Raw genomic sequence first — 20092 nt, forward strand, 5'->3', positions numbered from 1 at the left:
TCTCAAAGTTCCGTTGCGTTCTGTTTTTGTTTTGTACTTTCCTACTCATACATAATATAAACTCCATAACAAGAGAGAAAGACCTTTTTGTTTCTCCTTTTATGACGTCGAAGTCTATTTGCAAAAATTCCCCTTTCCGTGAGGCCTTCCCCTTATGCGAACAATCCACGCCGCGAATGCAATTGCGAGAAAAAGAAGAAAGAAAAAAAAAATTCAGTGCTTAATACTTTTGTCTAGCAGTGAGATGCTAACCTCTGGAGCGCAGAGGTGTCTAAGGGTAAACGAATCCGCAGAGACGAGTAACCGAAGGAAGGACTAAAAGAATCGCATTGATCACAATCACCACCTAGATCTGGTTCTTAGTAGAGTCCGTATTCTGTGCCACCAAGAGGACAGGCTCGTAGTGGTAATCCCCCGATGCAAAGCCCACTATTATTCGTGGCGGGTAGGTTGCTTTGTAGTAAACAAACGTAAGAGAAAAAAGTAATTGCGATGCCGAGTCTACTGTGACCGAGATGGTTGGCTCGAACTATAAACGAGGTGGAATCAATCTCTTCTCGTTTATGTGATAACCCACATCAATAGGCCGTAAAGATATATGGCTTCGTAATCTTTTTATTTTGGAGGTATAAGAGCTTCCTGGGAGTTGGACATCCATCATGTGCTGCATACTAATCGTTCGTAATCGCCAACGTGGTAAGTCCCATCGGCCATAAGTCCATGAATTGGTAGGACTCACAGCGCATCTTATTCAGACGTATCCAGGAGGTTTCATTGAAAGTAATCGATCATCATTGGTAAATGGGTATCCGTCCACTAACCGCACCAAGAAATTCCACCGAAATCGTAGAATGCTGCCGTTTTAGCTCCATAAGCCGGAGCCGAAACTAGAAGGAAAATAAAAATTCAAATGGTCCAGGTCAAGAAACATGATTTACCAGTCTATAAGCTGGCAACGTTGTACAAGACCCGTGAGATGCCGAAGCGCCGCATAAACTTCATCATTTGGTGACTCATCATAACGTTAGAATCTAGTAAGGTCGGCGCCTGTTTTAGGAACGTAATATGGCTTAGGAATCTAAGCCTTATGGATCATCTTTATAGTTAGTCCAAAAGACTAGCTTATTACGCCTCGCGCTCAGGACCGGCACCGGTACCATTTGTGATCGTTTCGTCGCTTATGCTAGCCTGCTCTTCCCTTCCGGAGCTGTGAGAGCCATTAGGGAGCGAACCGACTTGTTCACCAAAAGGCAAAGTCGTAGTCTTTCGGTCGGCGTTGTTTGACACCAGACCATTGCTAGAGAACGCCGGCACGGCTTCGCCTTCCTGGCTCGTCATGCCCATGGTGGGATTACCGATTGGGGAGAACTCTGGGACTGCTGCAGAAAGCTGGGAATCCGAGGGATGAGTATTGCCATTGATCCCGTTGCTCGTCGGGGAGGCCACGCCATTTCCATAAAGGTAAGGTGTGAAATGAGCATCTGCATTAGTTGGTGAGAACATGTGAGGTGCTTCGCCCACATATGAATTCATCTGGGGCCAATACATCAACTGGCTGTTGAAGGGACGGTAACTCGTTGGTCCGTCATTTTGGGCTTGTGGGAATCGCGTTCCTATTTCTAGGACCCACTGCTCCCAGTTCTCACGGCGTCGTACCTTGTCTTGCCCGTCTTCCGTTACGACAAACTCGATAAGGGGAGAAGTGTCACAGGCTATGCGAATGATCGGATACTCGGCTATCTCTTGCATTCGCTTGAAGGCAGCTATGATGGGCAGGGGTACAAATCCTTGAGAATCCATCCACTTTCGAAGGTATGTATCCTTGCAGAGGTTGTCGATAGAGAAGTAGTACTCAACTTGTGATAATACTCCACTTAATAGGTGACTAGGGTCTCCATATCCACCGTACGGACCGTTACTTTGCGGATACGCCGGGGGTTCGTACGGCATGCCGACTGCTGGGTAAGAAGAGGCTCTCGAAGATGGGTGTCTAGCGTGCTGTGCGCGATTGCTTCCCGAGCTGGGCCGACTACGGTGTTGGCTTCCGGTTGCCTGGGCTGGATATGCACCCCCGTATGGCATTTGCACGTAGCCGTTAGTGTACGGATGACTGGGTTGTCGTACATTTCCATTACTCGGGTAGTATCCGTTGGAGCCCTGGTTAAATTGAGATTGCGAATGGCCAGCTCCGTTCACGGCAGAATGACCTCCACGGCCGCGGGCGCCACCTCTCATGCGCTCATTACGGCTCACAGGATTTTGGCTCTGGAAGCTGGAATCCTTAACACCATCTCTTACGGGCGGTGATGATTTTTGCGTCTCATCAGCTCGCTGATTCGAGCTCGCGATACGTGCAGGAGCATGCTGTCCCGCAGCTCCATTAATTGCAGGATCAGGCGAGTTTTGCTTTGACGCATCCGCCTTTGAGCCAACCTAGAGTCAAGATTAGTTCATGATTGCATGACTTACCTGATTTGCTGAGACAAGTTCTTGACTTACGAATTGTGATTCTCCCGACGTCTTCCCCGAGGCTGCTTGTGCCTGCAGCTTTCGGCTGTCGCGAGCCGTGGACATGTCAATAGATGCACGCTTGGACGCTGATGCTGCAATCGTGGCCGATCCCGTAGCCGTGCCATTGTACTGAGTTCGATCTGGATAATAGTTAGCGGGTCGGCAAGCTGTAGAGAAGTCTGGTAAATTACCAAGTGAGGCAGTAGCAGCGTGATTGCCCCTTGCCGCAGCATCCCGTCCACCTCTGAGACCACCACGACCGCCCCGCGAGCCGCCTCTCGAAGGTATAGGCGTGTTGAATGACACACTAGGTACGAACTCTATGGGTTGCCACTCCTTCTTGCTCCGAGGCTTGCTCGGAGCAGAATCATCCTTCTGCTCTTTTTCGGACTTTCCAGTCTGAGCTTGAGTCTTCAATCCGCTTGCTGCTGTTTCAGGCGTTGGCCAGGATGAAGTGTTATTTGCGGCCGGGCTTAGAGTCTCAAGACTGGCTCTTTCTTCGCCGTTGTTTAGCCTAGCGCCCCTTGGCGCCGCTCTACGGGTGGTTTGATTGCCATTGCTTCGGAATTGATCGAACTCCTTCTTAGGCTTCATGTTACCCGACGACGGCCTGCTGTGGGCCGCGTTTACCTCGACACCCTCATTCTGGGGTGACTTCTGCTTTTGATCCTGTGTTGTTGCATTGGACAGTCCGTCAGGTTGGTTTGCTGTCGCGCTGCTAGAACTACGCGGTTGTGTAGTTGTGGGGGAGATGGTCTTAATCTTTGCAGCTCTGGCTTCCTGCCTCTGTGTCCATACGTTAACTGCCGGCACCGGTGCTTCAGACAGCTCTGGCTTAGGAGGTAGATTCTCCTTCTTCTCTTGGTCCTGATCTTGACTAGACTCCTTTTCGGTTGCTCTGCTCTTCTTGCCCTTTCGACCTCTCTTACCATCTCCACTATCCGTTGTCTGCGAGGTAAGGGTCTGACCACGCCCTCGCCTCCCGGCGCTTTGGGGTACAACCTCACCTAACACCTTCTCGCCCTGGCTCGGTAGACTCGATAGCTCCGCTGCTTTATCGCTGGTGGAGGCGATATCTGAATCGGCGCTATTTAAGCTAACAGATTCGGCCTTGACAGAGGAGCTCCTGGTATTTTGCGAGCCATCTAATTCATTCGATGTTGTTGAGATTGCGACGGATGGGGCCCGCGTACTAGGCGTAGGGACAACATCGCGACTTTGTGTGCTTGTCGTTGATAGCGCTTGACTCTCCGAACTCGACTGGGACGCAGTAGTAGACTGCATTGTAGTAGGTTGGCCTTTAGCGGCCTGAGCGTATGAAAATGTTCCCGAACTGGACATAGCGCTGCGACTCGAACTGATGATATTCGTATGCAAGTCCTGCAGTTGATCTGGTTATGCAACAAGGTAGCGACAAGCTACTGGTCTGTCGCGCACCTTAAATAGACGAGGGGTAAATAATCTGCCCACGTCCACCGACACGCCAGGCGCTCAACCAGCCCTGGAAGCACCTCACCAACCAAGGGTGGCCCTCCACAAGTATAGATTCAGGTTGATCAAGCTTCCAAGGGTAAATGGAACTCGAGTTGAAGCTCACAGATAGATCAATCAGCGTGGTAGTAGATATAAAATTGGTAATGCGAAAAATCTATCACACCAATAGTAGAATTTCGCGTCGAATATATTCGCGAAACTGGTGATGGCTGAGAGGATGGAGTACCGGCAAGAAGAATTTTTTTTCTTCTACTTATAAAAATGGACCAATGGTAATTGGTTTATCGATTTTCGAAAGTGAATGCGGGGTGCGATCAACAAACCTCCTAGGTGTAATTCGACTGAGGACAGAAGAATAAGTAAAAGTGAGTATGTGTGATCTCGAGGAAGGGGGCTTTGGGGCCAGGTAGAAGAAACTGCAACTTCTGAAATAACCGTTGACTAGTTACGTGGGTGACCAACAAAGTGGTGTCGTTTAGGTTTGGGAGGATTTGAAGAGGGGAAAAAAAATTAATGAGAGAAAACGTGACAGTTATCCGAGATGACTGTGCTTGGGGCTGCAGCGGATTTTAGTTTAGGAACCGAACCCGATGTGGCCTGACCAAATTCAACCTGCTTAAGTTAGAAATCCCATGGATTTCGTCCTAGTTCGTGTTAGTAACTGGATGTTGATCTTGGATGGGCGAAATAGAGAAGCGGTTCGGACCGTAATGGTTGCCCACAGTTTGCGTACGTGAGGGTGCGGGACAGATTTGTTGTGGTACCAGTAGGAGTAGGCAGGTGTAAAACGTACTTGAGTTGGTGATGATGGAAGGGGATAGAGAGTGAATAAATGTAGAAGTAAAAGTAAATGTAAAGGAAGACAAAGCGTAAAGTACCTGGTAGAAGCAGGGTTTACAGATTCGCGGAAGCGAAGTGAAGCCTGTGATGCTTCTTGGACGTGGATTGTCTTCCTTTTCTTAAGAGTAACTTGTATGCAGGGTTGAGAAGTAGGGTTTTAACAAATTGCAGGGTAATAAATGAGGAAGTGTGTGTTTGCAATGTTGTAAGAGTACGGGTGTGTGTAAATGGGTTTATTTTGTGTGCAATGGAAAAAAATAATTTTTTTTTCCCTCTTCTTCTGGTCCCTTGCTAAACGACCTAAGGAAAAAAAAAATTCTAGCTAAGATCGGGTAGCCGGTGGTTGTACGGGTTGAATTTTGAACTTTGTTACCTACAAAAAGGTACGCCTTGGTCATTTAGTTGGAAACTCGCAGCTACTGATGGATGGTGCTTGCTCCGTACAGGGACAACCCTCCACATTTAGTATGTTAGGTACATACAGTACCTACTGTAAATTTATTTAACCTTTTTGCACGTTCGCTTTTATGTACATTGTATTACCTCTTTGGGACCTGGGTACCTTATTTTCTTACTCATTTTTAACCTATTTCCGTCTATTATAATAACCGCAATGATATTACTTGAACTTCCACCTCTGGAAGCTAAGGGCAATGTATGGCAGGTGCCTGACGCGTAGCAATGCAAATATTATGTAGGTACATAGGTACCTACCTATTAAGGAGGTAGTTACGACTTGAGGTCAGATACCTAATCCAATACATGTGGTAAGGTAAGCACCTAACCTTAGGTACCTACGTAGTTACCTAAGGTAACCTAGAGGTCTAGGCGGAAACAAGGTTACATACCAGGTATTATTCCACGGCTGTTGCTCGGCACGAACATGGCATCTCCTAAGTTTGACGTAGCTTTGGGGGTAATACCTGAGATAATACCTGTAAGTGAATTTTAAACTAAGAGATAAAGCATGACGCTTAGAGGCACTAAATAGCCCACATTATTAAAGATAATTCGTGGGCGCGTACATAGACTGCATACATATGTAATTCGCGGCGGACCCATTACGAGGTGGGTGATGGTGTAAGAATCTTCAGACTTCGAAGATGAAGATGAAGTCGAAGACGAGCACAATCAAGACTGTGGGAATACAGATGTGCTGTCTTGTGCTGCGTCGCATTTGTATAGGTATACCTATACATAATATACATGTTTACATATACAGTGACAACTTGACCGGTCTACATAATCAGATGATAAACTCGACGTATAAATTATCTGTAGTAGCTTATCCGAATGAAGAGGTCTATGTAATTCCTTGCCGCACGGAACCATAAAAAAAAAAGATAATCAGCCATGGCTTATAAGTGAGGGGCACGGTTGCGCATAGCAAGCCTGCAACCAGACCATAACCATCACTATGACTAACTACCTAAGAGTATACGTTTTTCTTTTTTTTTCTTTTCTATCTAGGCGTGTTACAAAGTAAAGTTACACTCAATTAAAATTATATTTAGGTGCCTGTCCGGATTGCGACGAGTTCATCGTACACGACTTGCTTACGACTTTCTACAAACAAAACTAATGGATCGGCCATACCTTTAGTTTCCCATCTCTCAAACTTGTATCTAAATGCGCAATACTTACCCAAATAAGGCATGTATGTCTGAGTAGACATGCGTATTATTCCACATAAAGAAGCTTCTGGTTAGGCTGAAGAGGGGTACGCCAACCAGATCCCTTCTTTAATGTCTTCCGTCCGTCCCGTATATGAGGTAGGTATGTATATATATATCCCTCGTAGGGCGAGCGGACTTGATAACTTTCTATCATCTTGAGTTTAGGGTCTTCTATGCTTAAATGACTCATTTATTATTTATCTTTCTCCGCGTGGGGGGTTTGATGAAATCTTTAATTTAGGTAAATAACTAGATTGTCTTTTTCTTTCTACTTTGACCAAACCATCCCTCATTCTGCCCCGCGTAAATATAAATTCCATTTTTAGAACAATAAAGCATGTGAATTGTACTCTTACCTTCCGGTAAACTCTTTTTGATATCGCTACGCGACGTCTATGTCGGATTCTAGATCCCCTTACCATATATATCTACGTAGTACCGCAACTATCTCTTAAAGTCATCATTGATTTCCATGCTACCTGGTCTGCCTGTGTCACACTGAGGACCAACCACAACGGCCATCATCTTGCTCCGCTTTCTCCATTCGATCATCCACTGTATATATCTTATTGTATATGTACTTACCTCGTCCCTGGACTCGCTCCGTTTCTTCCGACCACCTTGAAGGTTTTCTTGGAGGGGTTTTTTGGTCGCTTGTAATACATTACCTAGAATTTGTCTTAATGGAATGTGAGTAATAAGTTAGACAACTATATATTGTTGCGAGTGAGTATTATTTGTGTTTTATTCGAGGCTTGAAACTTGTCTCCCGCCGCTATGAGTTTTTTTTTTCTTTACCTGCCCGGCTCTTTGATTTCATGCTAACTAGGTGTTTGCGAACGAGCTTTAAGATCGGAGTTTCTAAAAGCATGGATTATCTCCAGGCAAAACGGGATGCAGGTTCCGAGGGCCAAGGCCAAGGCACGCTCAACCCCAACCAGTGGTCCCAAATGAGCAGCTAGGCCTTATTCATGCCGCCCTTTAAACATTTCCAAGTTTAACATCTATAATAAATGCATTAGGTAAGTAATATAATGCGGCCTGTTTACATTGGGTCGAGCTCTCAAGATGAAGCTTCATAGACCGTTCTAGGCTGATTTGTTGATTATGACTTTGCAAGTTAGTAAATTACGTTTTCCTATAGTTAGGACTATTTATACTCCAATAAAATAATTGATTCATTGCCTTGTATATATGTAGGCATATATCAACAATTAGCCACTTACGAATATAGAGTTTAAGACTTCAAAGCGCAAATCAACACGGTGAGATATAGACAATGCTAACGCTTTACCTTCACTTCTATTAGTCTTGTAACTGTTCTCCATGGTAAATGAATTCCAATCATCGTAACCTGTAACTGGGACCAATAAACTTCTAATCGCAATACAAGCGAAACCTAATAATATACAATAAATAGGATCTAGCCAGTCATCCATGTAGCCGCCCTCCGCGCCCCAAAGCTGGTAGCTAGTCGAAGACCACTTGAGCCCATCGGAAAGTAACTGACAAGGTACCAGAGAAGGCATACAATCTGGATGACCGCAGCTATTAGAGTAAGAAGACCATTGTGGAGCTGTACTAGATTAGCTGCCTCGATCTTGCCTTAGAGTAAGTGATCAATGACTTACACCCATGGAGAAGTAGATAGTCAGTGCAATGGATCCGAAGTAGGCTGCCGTGAAGGGCAAGCGCGTTCCTGATGCTAGATGTTGAAGGTACGCCATAGGGCCCATCATGGCTGCGAAGGAACAGAGAAATAATATGGAGCCAAAGGTCCATCTAGGAGACAAGATACTGTTAGCATGTTATCCTCGAGTTGCACATCGTTTACGCGAAACCTGAACAAGGCGCAGAAAACGTCGTAGAAAGAAGGTTGGATCTACCAGGCTGATCACCCGTGTCGTTATGCAAGATTGATATATATGCAGCAGCGGCTGCTTGCAGAGATCTTCATCTTATCTAGAGTCTTATGGGTGCTATCTTTGACCACGAGGACAAAATAGCAGGGGTAGTAGAAACTGAGAAGCTAGGAGAGTCTTGGCCTTACAAAATGACGAATTTGCTAGGCTTGGTCACGAAGACCGGCCACAGAACGAAGCAGAGCAGAAAGCAGATGAAAGCAGCCAGGTTACAGGCACCGAATATTAACAAGCGGTCCCACCGGCTCACTAGGTAGAAGAATCGAGATTTCAAGTTAGTCTTGAGGAATAGCTACGGTGGGTTGTTACGTCCATGTGCAAAGGTAAGACAAGATGCGCGCCGCGCGGAAGACGCACGTGGTGTCAACCATTAAAGGTCCGCTTAAAGGTCTGCTGCAGGGGAAATTATAGGACTAAAAACAAGAACGAGGACGACTCACGGACGAACCATCCTTCCTCCTCTTCGCGACGGTTGCTAGCCGGCAATGGGGCGCCAGCGCCTTCTGTAGTAGGTAGTTGTACATATCCGCGATCTCCAAAGGGGTTCAACGACTTTATCGATGATAGTAGTCCGGACCGTTGTGACGTATTCGCTGTAAATTCTCGGTCTGGTTCACGGCGCGACCACCCTAAAGAGTTCATGGATTCCCTAAAGGATGCAGACGCCATCGTATATGATATCTCTCGCTCGTTGGAATTCAAGTCGGCTCGATAATATCGGGTTCCGGGATCGCAAAGGAGGGCGACTTCGGTATCGGTAGGTGTGCGTATGGTTTTTAGATATGGCTTGGAGATATACGGGGCGGATCGTGCGGGAGATGCTACTTCGTAGTGGATGTTACTATGCGTCAAATGACCCCTCTCCTCTCGCGTTGGAGCTGGATGGTGCTAAGGGAGGAGGCTGTGGGTTGATGGGAGATGAGATGCGTAGATGCGTAGATGCGTTGATGCGTCTAATTGATGTCGCGTTTAAAGAAGCACTAAAAATGAAGTGTGGTGGAGAGTGCGTACAAAGTGCGTAAGTAAAATGCATTAGCCAGAGCCATGAGCCACACAAGTACAAATACGGTTGGTGGTCTGTGCGAGTGGGACCGCTAGCATGACATTCAGATGTACGTCATTGGTTCACTAATCTGCATGTGGCTTCAAATTGATCCCGCTAAAATGGGACCCGCTCAACCTTGTCCTACTTATACCTTAGGTATACCTTGTCTCAAGATACCATACTACCTAGGTACTGCACGCTTGCATACCCGGTACAAGGTAGATGTTTAGTATAAATTATTTCTTGGTTTTATACAAGTGAAGGTGTTGCTATACTCAGGCATCTTTTAGAAGATTATCCTGGTCGTTATACTATAAGAATTTCTAATTTCGTTTTTAGAGAGTGAGCATAAACACGTAATTTGCGAATATATCTTGTAGCCTAGATATTGGCGAGTTTAGGTACGTGGTTTGTTAACGCAACTCGCTAATCTGCTTCCCACCCTTCGTAAATCTAAGCATCCGTCTACTCCGCAGGTGGATGTATGCAATGCCCCCCTATCAGGCAGATATTCCAAGTTGTCGACATAGTACGATGTTGATGTAATGCAATTTACACGCAGGTTCTAGTGGTTGCGTAGATTCGACGATTACTTGCTTGCATATAGATACCATATCTATATATCTATATACATAAACATACATAGAAATCTACCTACCTTTCTTATCATTAAGGTGTGTCGGAAGCGACGCATCCTATTGGTAGAAAGCACTTCAGTCATCTAAACTTGGGATATAGTTACCTCTCCTGATGGTTGCAAGATTGGTTAACTTCTTAGAGCGGCGGAGAGCGCGGCTACGCAGTTTGTAAAATATTAGTCTAGGGGGAATATTTGCTAGTATAGATTTAGGTCTCACATAACTAACATCCTCGAATTTATTTATTTATTTTTGTCCAAGTTTTTAAAGTTTTCAGAGTTCGACGTTTCTTAAGACAAGCCTTACCGGTCCATTTGAAGCATCAGCTAGGTCCCGTTATTGTTAGCCAGCTAAGATTGCCAATCACGCACCGTGCCGAACGGACGCTATCCAAACTTTATTAACAACTGCCCACGGTGCTGGATGCGCTACGAAAATGATTGGCTCCCACTGTTAATGCTGGGGATGCACCGATGCAGAAGCCGCGGATCGCCATGGGGAAGAGGCCGGCGACATTTGGGAACCTGCAGCCTTAAGTTACATCGGAGCGGTCGTCGGCCGGCAGAGGCCAAGACTTACTTCTATACTCCACTCACCATAGCTTCCGTTCACATCAACCTGCTGCCATTCTATAGAGCATGTATGTTCCAAGATCTACCCCTCCATCGTCAACAGATCATACTACGTTGTATGCAAAGAGACTCTATCCTACCAACCGCTATGACCTCATATCTTCGTATTAACATGAAGATATTATAGAAACGCTGCTGCCGCGCAGGACTCTATAAAATTAAATGTTTCAAAGCTACCTAGGTTTTTCTAGGTATGTAGGTAGTTAGGTAGTTATTCATTCATCCTGTTATAAACAGGTATGGATCCGTCTACACACCACGCGGCTCGCATGACTACCCCTGCGCGGGAAACTGGTAATAGACTACCTAACTAAGCTTAGAAAGTACCGTTTGCGCAAATGCTGCACCCCGCCATCACTGATTACATGTAGATTACATGTAACTACCTAGTTGTAAAATAGAAAGACACTCGAACGCGAGTTCCTAAACGAGTTTCCAAAGCGGGTGCCTTACGCAAAGAGCCAGATCTCGCAGTCTTCAGTCAGCCTACTAACTAATTCAGGGCATGGCCTCAATGACTATGACTCACAATAAGGATCATGCTGACAATTTCTAAGGTTTCTGTCGTCCATATTTCCTAAAATCCCATGTCTTCGACCACACTTTCCGATAGATCCTCGTTCTATCCTTAGGCCAAAATAAGGAGGGCACCGTGTCTCACCTAGGTGGGTGGGTTGGCTGACTTCGGCCGGGTCACGAGTCTAAGTGCCGCCCACCCTTCCCCTTTTGTCTTTCGCGGACAGGGGTCCCTCTTCATTATAGTATTCTGACGATAAGATAAAGCTTAGTTGCGCGGTTCGCGGTTTAAGATGTACATAGTGAGGTAACTTCGTATGAGTCCGGTGAGAGTTGGGAGAGACACCTCCTTCCCGCTGCCCTCCTACACACCATTATTAATTCAAACGGGGCGATTCCAAGTTATACCAAGTCATAAGACGCATGAATACCTGTTTGAATAAAATGAGGTAGAATGAGATGTGGTTTGGGGGGTTTGTCATCTCACCGGGGGGTATTTTTAGACGTACATAAACATTTACATAGACATTCGAATATAAAAGCTATGCACCCCACGTCCATAACCCAATGAACGAATGTTTCTGTCATCTCAACGATTGTAGTTAATCAACAGGACTGATACGCCTAATTTATGGAACGCCTTCCTACCAACAGAGGATATTGAGAATATTATATACAGTGGATTACTCCCGGATATAAGCTGAAAGACATCTATCGAAGAAACAACACTCTATCAACTATCGAGAGGATAATAGAAACAGAAAGCAAGCAAGCAACGAAATTTGGACGACCTAAGGCTATTGTTTTGGACTCTTCCTCTAGTAGGACTATTCGAAATTACGGCATCGGCATAAACGCGATCGACCTTGCAGGAGATCTGATCAGGGATTCGACAGACACCCCGCGGAACCTGGCTAGATAAATACACAACAAATTCCGACACTGTTTGGTTTACATGGAAGATATTGCCTGTTTATACTGGACTATCTCAACTCCTTCATCCGGACCACAGCAATATACACTCAATAATACGGAACGATCAGTACGGCAACAAGGGCAAAGCGGAAGGCCGGAGATCTGGTCGGTAGTATCTAAAGGATATCTTGGAACGGTACAAAAGCTCCGACAAGATACGATCTCACTCTGCCGGCTGCTCTCGTCAACCATACGACATCTGACCCTCATTCGGGAAAAGTGGTTAAGTTTGGGTCTTTTGGGTCCTTCAGTATAAGTCGATCGGAAGCCGGAGTCACTAAGTGCTGCATGTGCCTTCATACATAACTGGTTAAGGGCACACGCTAGGGTCTAGCACTATCACTCGCTAGCATCGAGAGCTATCTTACACCCTACACCCTCCCCCTAGCAACTTCCTAGGAAGTTGCAGCACCACTGCGCAACCCCCTACATAAGTACGCACCTAAAAGTTACCCAAAAGTTACCAGGTGTCCGCTCAAGGGTCTCTAAGCCTTTATAGGCAACCAATCAATTGCCCGAGAGTGACAGGGAAGGCACATAAACGGTGCACTTGCATTGGCTTGTATTACCCTGTTCACCTTGCGCTATCCCAAGTTCTTTCCCACCTTGTCCAATATCAGATCGAGCAGCTACTTACAACTCGTTCTTACTCGAGACCGCCTCCTGCAAGTTCCAAAACTCACCGTGCGATTCCTTCTAGCTCGCATTTTCCCAATCATAAGTTAGGCAACTGGATTTGTAGGTCCACGATCTATTAAATCCATCTGTACTACAAACAATTCTGTGCGGCCACCCTCGTCTAGTCGAACCTATCAGCACCTCTTGGTAGTTCCTCCTCGTATAGGACTTTAACCCCGGCGCTTTTCGGCTCGAAGCTTCGCCCACAGCTATCAGTTATCAGCTACTAGCTACGCCCGCTTCGTCTGGAAGTACATATGTAGACGGGAGAGAGAGCTGACAGGAATTGCCCTACCAACGAGCTCTTTGCTACTAAATAAACCAATAACCTTACTATTCTCGCCAACCGAGTTCACCCAACCCAGGCTAGGCTACCTACATCTTCCCTCTAGTTCAAGGACTTGAACACACACACGTTTGTACCTTCGGCCTTTACCGCCTCGATTCCTAAGAATCCTAGGGTCCTCTTCCTCTTACACATATAGGAGGGACATTCCCAACCCCTACCTTTCGCACACATCCAACCGAGTTTCCCTCTACCTATTCTTTGATCTATACGATCTGCTAGTCAGTTGCTTTGCGCTTCGGACTAGTATTTTGATCTGATATACGATTTATCACCTCTCGTGCAACTAGTCATACTTAATAAGAGCCGACTAATCCCGGCGTCACCTCCGTGCTTACGGTCTGACAAGTCTCGTCATTTTTAACCTCTTCGTACGCTACTTAGGTGTTACCTTCCGTACCCTGCAGTTCATCACTCTTCTGAGGTCAGAATCGCCGTCATCGAGGTTTACCGGCATTGCCTCGGTCGTCTTTCACATCTTACTGGTGTAGGGATTATAGCGATACCGCCTTTCAAATCCGACGAGGCGCAAAATATCTCTTCACCACCTATCCCCGAGGAAGCCAAACTTTACTTCTTTTTTTTCCCTCTTCCTTTTTCTTTTCCCACACAGTAAAGCGCTTACTCAAGCCGACCAATAAACTACACCAACGTCCATTGTTGGCCATGCGCATTCATTAACCTGTACGTATATCTCTACTTATTCATTCATTCCTCTCCGCACCTCGGACAACTCGCGTCCGACTCAACAGGACAAGGGACAAAAGCAGCAAAAAAAGGAATGCGAAAAGAAAAAAGAAGAATCTATGCGCATTTTTTCCTAATTCAACTTGACTTAGTTCATTCTAATTAGAGATGCAATAGATATACCTCAACGCCATTTTACGTCCCGCACCCGCACCCCCCATCTATATAGCTCGGATCCCACAAGATATTTTATCTAGGCGACACATTCGCGCAACGTTGTCTGTTATTTATCCTGCATGGCTACGTAATCTGTGGCCAACGTTAAGAAAGACGCTTACACGACTTCGTGCATCTTTTACCCGAGGTAGATAAGATATTTCCTTTTGTATCCTTGTTACATAAACGCCCTACAACATTGGCGGCTGCCTTCTATTAATATTAGTTAGGTACATCCAGTGAGCTGAGTCTCCTCGGTGTATCAAGTGTATCAACCCATGGTGTACCTTGATGCTTCCTTTGCCCCACACACATCCCACTACTCCCACTACTCTTCACTTCCTTCTTCCTTCCATACCCACTCGCCAACTATATGTAGATGCGGGGCTGACTCTGTCCTCGACAGAATAATTATACCAGACTCCCAATTGCCGACCATACTCGACAGGGTACAACAGCCTCATATTTACTGCCACTGCTATAGTCCGACAATAGCTTGAAGGGCTATACATAACTGACCAACTACACACTATTATTGCTATTGTCGTTATTTTCTTCCTTAACCTTTTTGATATCTGTCCAACCCGACGCCGGACGCAATGGCACAACACGCCTTCAACCAGTTTGGTGGCGGCCAGAACGCTGGCGGTGCCAGCAGCAGTGTCGACCCGAACGACCTGGCAATGTCCGGAACATACGCAGCCTCATACTCGAACAATTTCAATGGAAATAACAATTCCTCCAATTTCTTCGGCGATGACGAATTGCTCGACACCCTCGGTAGCCCGACGGATCCTATGTCCAACCAGCCCGGCATGCACAACCAAGGCCAGGATTTCGGTGGCATGAACGAGATGAACATGGGCTTTTCGCATGGCATATATCCATCACATCAAGGAAGCCACGGCATACCCATGGAGCAAAACCATATGAACGGTTATTCCAATACGCCGGATGGGGACCCAATCCAGAGTCCATTCGTCCATAGTTTTAACCAGGCGCAATTCCATCAGATGCAGCAGCAACATCAACAACCATTTGGAAACTCCCTTCAATCGCCCATATCCTATTCTGGCTCTCCCTTGGCCGGTTCCGATCCGAACAACGAAGGTGGTGATCCCAGTTACCTAAACGCCAAGTCCCGCCCTCAGCTCTCTAACATGCAGCGCAAACCATCGAGTACCCGAAGCCCGCTTACACCTAAGACTGCTGCCATGTCCACCTTATCCGTGAACTCTCGGGAACAATCAGGATTCGGTGCCCAGCCAATTCGAACTACTAACGGCCATCACGAGAAGTCACCTTCGGGCCAATGGATGCACACTCCCAACAGCCTTTCTTCCTTCCCCGGATCAGGTTTCTCCTCACCTATGCAACACGGTATGCAAAACCCGCAGATTGCGGATGTGCTACTAAAGGGCGGTACTTCTATGCCTACCAAATTAAATACGCCACCAAATGCAGTTTCGTCACAAGAGATGAAGAGGAAGCGACGCCGCGAATCACATAACCTTGTTGAGCGACGACGCCGGGACAACATCAACGAGCGAATCCAAGATCTAAGCAAGCTCGTCCCAACGCATCGATTAGAAGACGAGAAAATCAGGAAACTCATACAAAACGGCACGCCATTATCTCCTAGCCTAACCGGAATGTCTCACCCAGCGCAGGCCACCTCGGGATTAGCCGGTCCGGGCGCAAAGCGAGCCACTGGGGTGGGCAACATTACCACCGGCCTTCCTCTCGAAGAGAAGGACAAGGGCCCCAACAAGGGGGATATTCTCAACGGGGCGGTCAGCTGGACGAGAGACTTGATGTGGATGTTGCACCTTAAGCTTCAGCAACAAGAAGAACTTATCAACACCATCGTAGAACTCGGTGGTAATGTTCCACTTGGACTCACGGATGACGAGAAGCGAATGCAAACAGAGTTGATGGAAGCAATGGCCAAGAATGGTCCGCATACCTTTTCATACTCTCGCTTTGCTGGATCGGGTCTACGAGTGCCTCAGCACACTGACTACAGAGGGGACTCTTTGAACGGGTCAGAGAGTGCGATCGCCGCCACTTCTGTGAGCCCTGACGGCCGGAATGGCGTAGACCTTGCAGCGGATATGGGTGACGCCGGCCAGTTCTGGAATGATCCGGATGATGACGACAGCGGTCCCGCGTCGATTAACTTCAAGGAAGAGGATGAATTTGGGATGGATCTCTCACACGATTAGTGATCTTTGGGCATTTCATACCCCTCGCATCATCACAGCATTTTCTGGTGTTAGCCAAGCCTTTGATTGCTCATTTGATTTTTACTCGTTTGGTCATTGAGCATCATTGCCGTCATCATCACATTTGAGTTCGGGTCTTCAGGCATTTTTTTCCATCGTTCCAGGCATTTTAGTCAGGGAAAGGATTCACTACTGCATATGGCGGCCGTTTTGGGTGGAATGGACTGGCGTTCTATCTTACATACTCCACGAGACGGTGGGAAACCGGCTCGGAGCGGCCAGGGGTGGTCTATCATTTTCATGGGGGTTGTGTCCGAGACATCCGGAACAATGGAGGGCTCTTTCGCTTGTTTCTTACACATTTTCCCATGTCGTTTCACATCATCTTGTCTCTTTTTTCTATGTCCCCCGGGCATCATTCATCTGCGGGCTGGGTCTGATTTTTCTTAAATGATACCTCGAGGGCTGCGGAGTTGGGGGAGGGAGGGACCATATTTCCGATATTGCGTTCCTTATTTTCTTATTTTTTTTTCGCATTTGCATCGTCACATTGCTGATCGGGGAGTTCAACTTTATTTTTTCTTCTTTAGGTTCCCACATGTAAGCCGTTGCAACCCGCCCAAGGGCGTGGTCTCGGTATCGTTTAACTTGTGTATTCGTTGACCCCCGAAATGGGAACCCGATTTGGAGAGAGAGAGAAGACATTCGGAAGGCTGAAAGGTCCATATATACGCCGCTAACATATCCCGGGCTATCCTAATATTCCAATACGTTTACTTGCACAATGACGTCCATGTATTTGCTTTGATGTGAACTTTTCAACTTGTATTGGTGAATCTCTATATGTTATTTGGAATGCTATCCAAGCCGGCAGCCCTAACATGTCTCATCCCTAAAATGTCTTATCCCTGGCAATTATGTAGGTAGGACCCGAGGTAGCAACCCGGCTTTTATTTTCTTCGGTCTGCCGTACGACGTCCCCGTCCCCTTTCGTCCGAGATATTATGTAAAGTTCCTACTGACACCCTATACGCTATCTACATATATTACACTACATGTACGTTGGTAGGTAGGCAGGCAGGTAGGTTAGGTGCTTAGATAGTTCTATAGATAACACTACCAATGTCTCACGCACAACAGATATTCGCTCATAGAATTAAGCAAGTTCCACGCGTCGCGGCGCTTCAGGTCCTCGTGCAGGGCGACACGCTCCAGGGCGTAGCGGCCGTTGAAATATTTCCAGAAATCGGGCCACTTGGCGCGAGGATTTAGACTTGACGACCCTGCCCCTGCCCCTATCCCCTCTTTTCCTTTGTGACCACTGCTGGTAGTAGTAGAATGTGTGATCCTCTCCGGCAATCTCCGGGCAATGGCAAGTAAGTACCGGGAATCCCGGTCGCCGACACGGCCGGCGTCGGCGATAATATACGGGGTTAGATGCGCGAGGTACGAGGCGTCGTTAGTAGACGGGTGGTCAGTCTGTCGGGGCGGGGGACGGCGGGCGTGAGCAGCAGCTTTTTCGGCGGCGGCGAGGTGTGCGCGGGTGGCTAGGCGATCGAGGCGGGCTTGCTCGGCGGCTTGTTCGCCAGTCGTAGTCATTATTGGTGATCTGATTGTCGCGGTGGAGGATGTCATTGACAAGATGCCTGGTGGTGGTGGCGACGACACCGCTGTCGGGCTGATGTTGCCTACGTGGTCGTCGGCGGATGTTGAGAGAGGGGGGGACGGGGAGTGTGCGTCGTCGGGTGAGGAGTTAGGGGGTGAAGATGATGCGTGAGAAGAGGACTCGGCGGAAATGTCGGTTGCGACGGAGCGGGCTTCTTGGAGAAGTTCCTCGGCTTCAATCTCGTAGTCAACTTCATACAGGATCTCGGGCCAAACGACGACGTACGCGAATGTGCACAGCTGGGTAACCCAACCGCCGCGCATGAGCCAGGCCAGCATGGATAGGTAGGTTGGGCGATGGTTCTTGCTAGGCGCAAACAACTTATAGGAGCGCGGCGCGGCTGATAGAGCTGCGAGGAACTCGGGGAGAGGGGGTGCGAGGGGGAATACGCGCGCCCACGTTTGGCTGGCTCTTGGTAGCCGGCTCATGTCGCTGTTTGGCGATAGGATGTAAATGTCCCGCGCATGTAAGGGTGGGATTGCGATCGCCCGCCGCCAGAAGATGAAGTGTTGTGCGTATTTGCGCACTTGAGCTGGAGAGAGGGCCGTACCTTGACCGATCTGGTAGAATCTGTTTGATGTAAGTGTGAATAGGTCTGTCCGTATAAAACTGAGATTTGAAATATAGAAAATCAGCATTAGCCATCTTCACTTACGACATTGTCGGCTTTGAGAGCCTGACGAATTCGATCATTGCCGCTGTCGTCTCATCTGGGTCGGCCTGGAGCTCCGCAATGATTTTTTTCTCATCGCTCATGAGAAGCAGCGCAAAGTTCTTGTCGAGGAAGGCGGGATCATTAAGGCTATCTTCCTCTACAAAGTTGTTTGCGGTGGTGATCCACAAACCTTTAGAGCCGCCCTCGTCGTCGGGTGGAAGATCAGGGAGGTAGAAGGTCACGGGGATCTGGACCGAATGTGTCACGGCACCTTCGGCCGTATCTAGCTGTAAGGCAGCGATCCTATTATGGGAGACGGCCTCATATACATCCTGCATAGATGCTGCAAGGGAAGATATCTCCAGGATTTCTCTCCATAAAGAGCTCATCTTAGTCCCTGCGTATACTTTGTCAGCTTACCAATTCGTATATACGATGGAGACTACCTTAAGCACGTACTTGATTCTCGCCCCTTATCCTTTAAAGCTAGGATCCGCTTCGATTCTTTCCAGACAAAATCACTCTTCTGTTGGCTGTACTTGTAGGCCTTGTTGACCTTCTTGATTATGTGAAGATAGAGATTCTCTGCCAATTCCTTCGCCTCGTGCTTTTTAGGGCTCAGGATAAAGACAAGATTAAACATAGTCATCCCGCTCTTCTTTTCGTCAGCCTCGTCCGGTAGGTTACCAGCAATAGCTTCCTCAGCCATGTCCCTAGTTTCTATTTGTGGCACGTCACTTGCAAGAGCAGAGGACTCGCCATATTTACTTGCCGACTCCGTATTCTCGGGCGATTTGGGGGGCTGGTACTTTGGCTGCTTCTTCTTCTTCCGCCATATCCCGTTTTCCGGAACGTATATGGGATACGATGCGAAGCAAAGCTGCTCCAACGAAACGTGAAAGAGCTTCTTATGAAAAGCGCGGTTAGGGGTGAGAAGACTTTCGAGATCCCTAGTAGGATAACCGGCTACGTGCTCCCAGGGTACTATCTGGGAACCGCTATCGGTCTCTAAATGGTCGTCGTGGTTCCAGTTCTGCAAATCGAATGACTTGGGTAGTGAACCAGAAGGCGCCTCAAAAGGGGGATGGGACATCTGATTTAACAGTTCATCATCGTCGTCCAGCTCATCTCTAGGAGCACTATCGCTAGAAGGCGAAGCGTACGGCCCCTGGATCTGAGGCGGATAGTGGAAGACAAACAAGGGCCCATCGCGTAAGCGGTTGACAACTAAGGCCACGCCTAAGAAGTTGGAAGTGTTTGGAAGTATAGGGGACGCCATGGTTTTTAAAGTCTGGTGTTACGGATGGCGACACAAGTCTTAGATGCAATCGTTATTTCCCCAAGCCCGAAGGGTATGAGGTACGCATGTA

At 47.3% G+C, this 20092-nt stretch overlaps 4 protein-coding genes across 4 annotated transcripts; 1 reads left to right on the plus strand and 3 right to left on the minus strand.

Moving 5' to 3' along the window:
* Positions 1-1125: 1125 nt before the first annotated feature.
* Positions 1126-3852, minus strand: GL218_03880 (uncharacterized protein; the record flags this gene model as incomplete). Its single annotated transcript, XM_033580459.1, has 3 exons — positions 1126-2433; positions 2500-2651; positions 2703-3852. The coding sequence occupies 3 exons, from the start codon at positions 3850-3852 to the stop codon at positions 1126-1128; spliced, it is 2610 nt and encodes an 869-aa protein (XP_033437621.1).
* Positions 3853-7944: 4092 nt separating this feature from the next.
* GL218_03881 (Protein transport protein SFT2) lies at positions 7945-9112 on the minus strand (the record flags this gene model as incomplete). The annotated part of the gene is made up of 4 exons (XM_033580460.1): positions 7945-8097; positions 8153-8303; positions 8572-8692; positions 8884-9112. The coding sequence occupies 4 exons, from the start codon at positions 9110-9112 to the stop codon at positions 7945-7947; spliced, it is 654 nt and encodes a 217-aa protein (XP_033437620.1).
* A 5663-nt stretch (positions 9113-14775) lies between these two features.
* Positions 14776-16401, plus strand: GL218_03882 (putative helix-loop-helix dna-binding domain-containing protein; the record flags this gene model as incomplete). The annotated part of the gene is made up of 1 exon (XM_033580461.1): positions 14776-16401. The coding sequence occupies one exon, from the start codon at positions 14776-14778 to the stop codon at positions 16399-16401; it is 1626 nt and encodes a 541-aa protein (XP_033437623.1).
* Positions 16402-17517: 1116 nt separating this feature from the next.
* Positions 17518-20001, minus strand: GL218_03883 (Nitrogen permease regulator 3; the record flags this gene model as incomplete). The annotated part of the gene is made up of 3 exons (XM_033580462.1): positions 17518-18637; positions 18723-19119; positions 19182-20001. 3 exons carry the CDS (start codon positions 19999-20001, stop codon positions 17518-17520), a joined length of 2337 nt encoding a protein of 778 aa, XP_033437622.1.
* Positions 20002-20092: the final 91 nt, after the last annotated feature.

The sequence above is a fragment of the Daldinia childiae genome, assembly GCF_008694065.1.
Source record: "Daldinia childiae strain JS-1345 chromosome Unknown Scaffold3, whole genome shotgun sequence".
NCBI lineage: Eukaryota > Fungi > Ascomycota > Sordariomycetes > Xylariales > Hypoxylaceae > Daldinia > Daldinia childiae.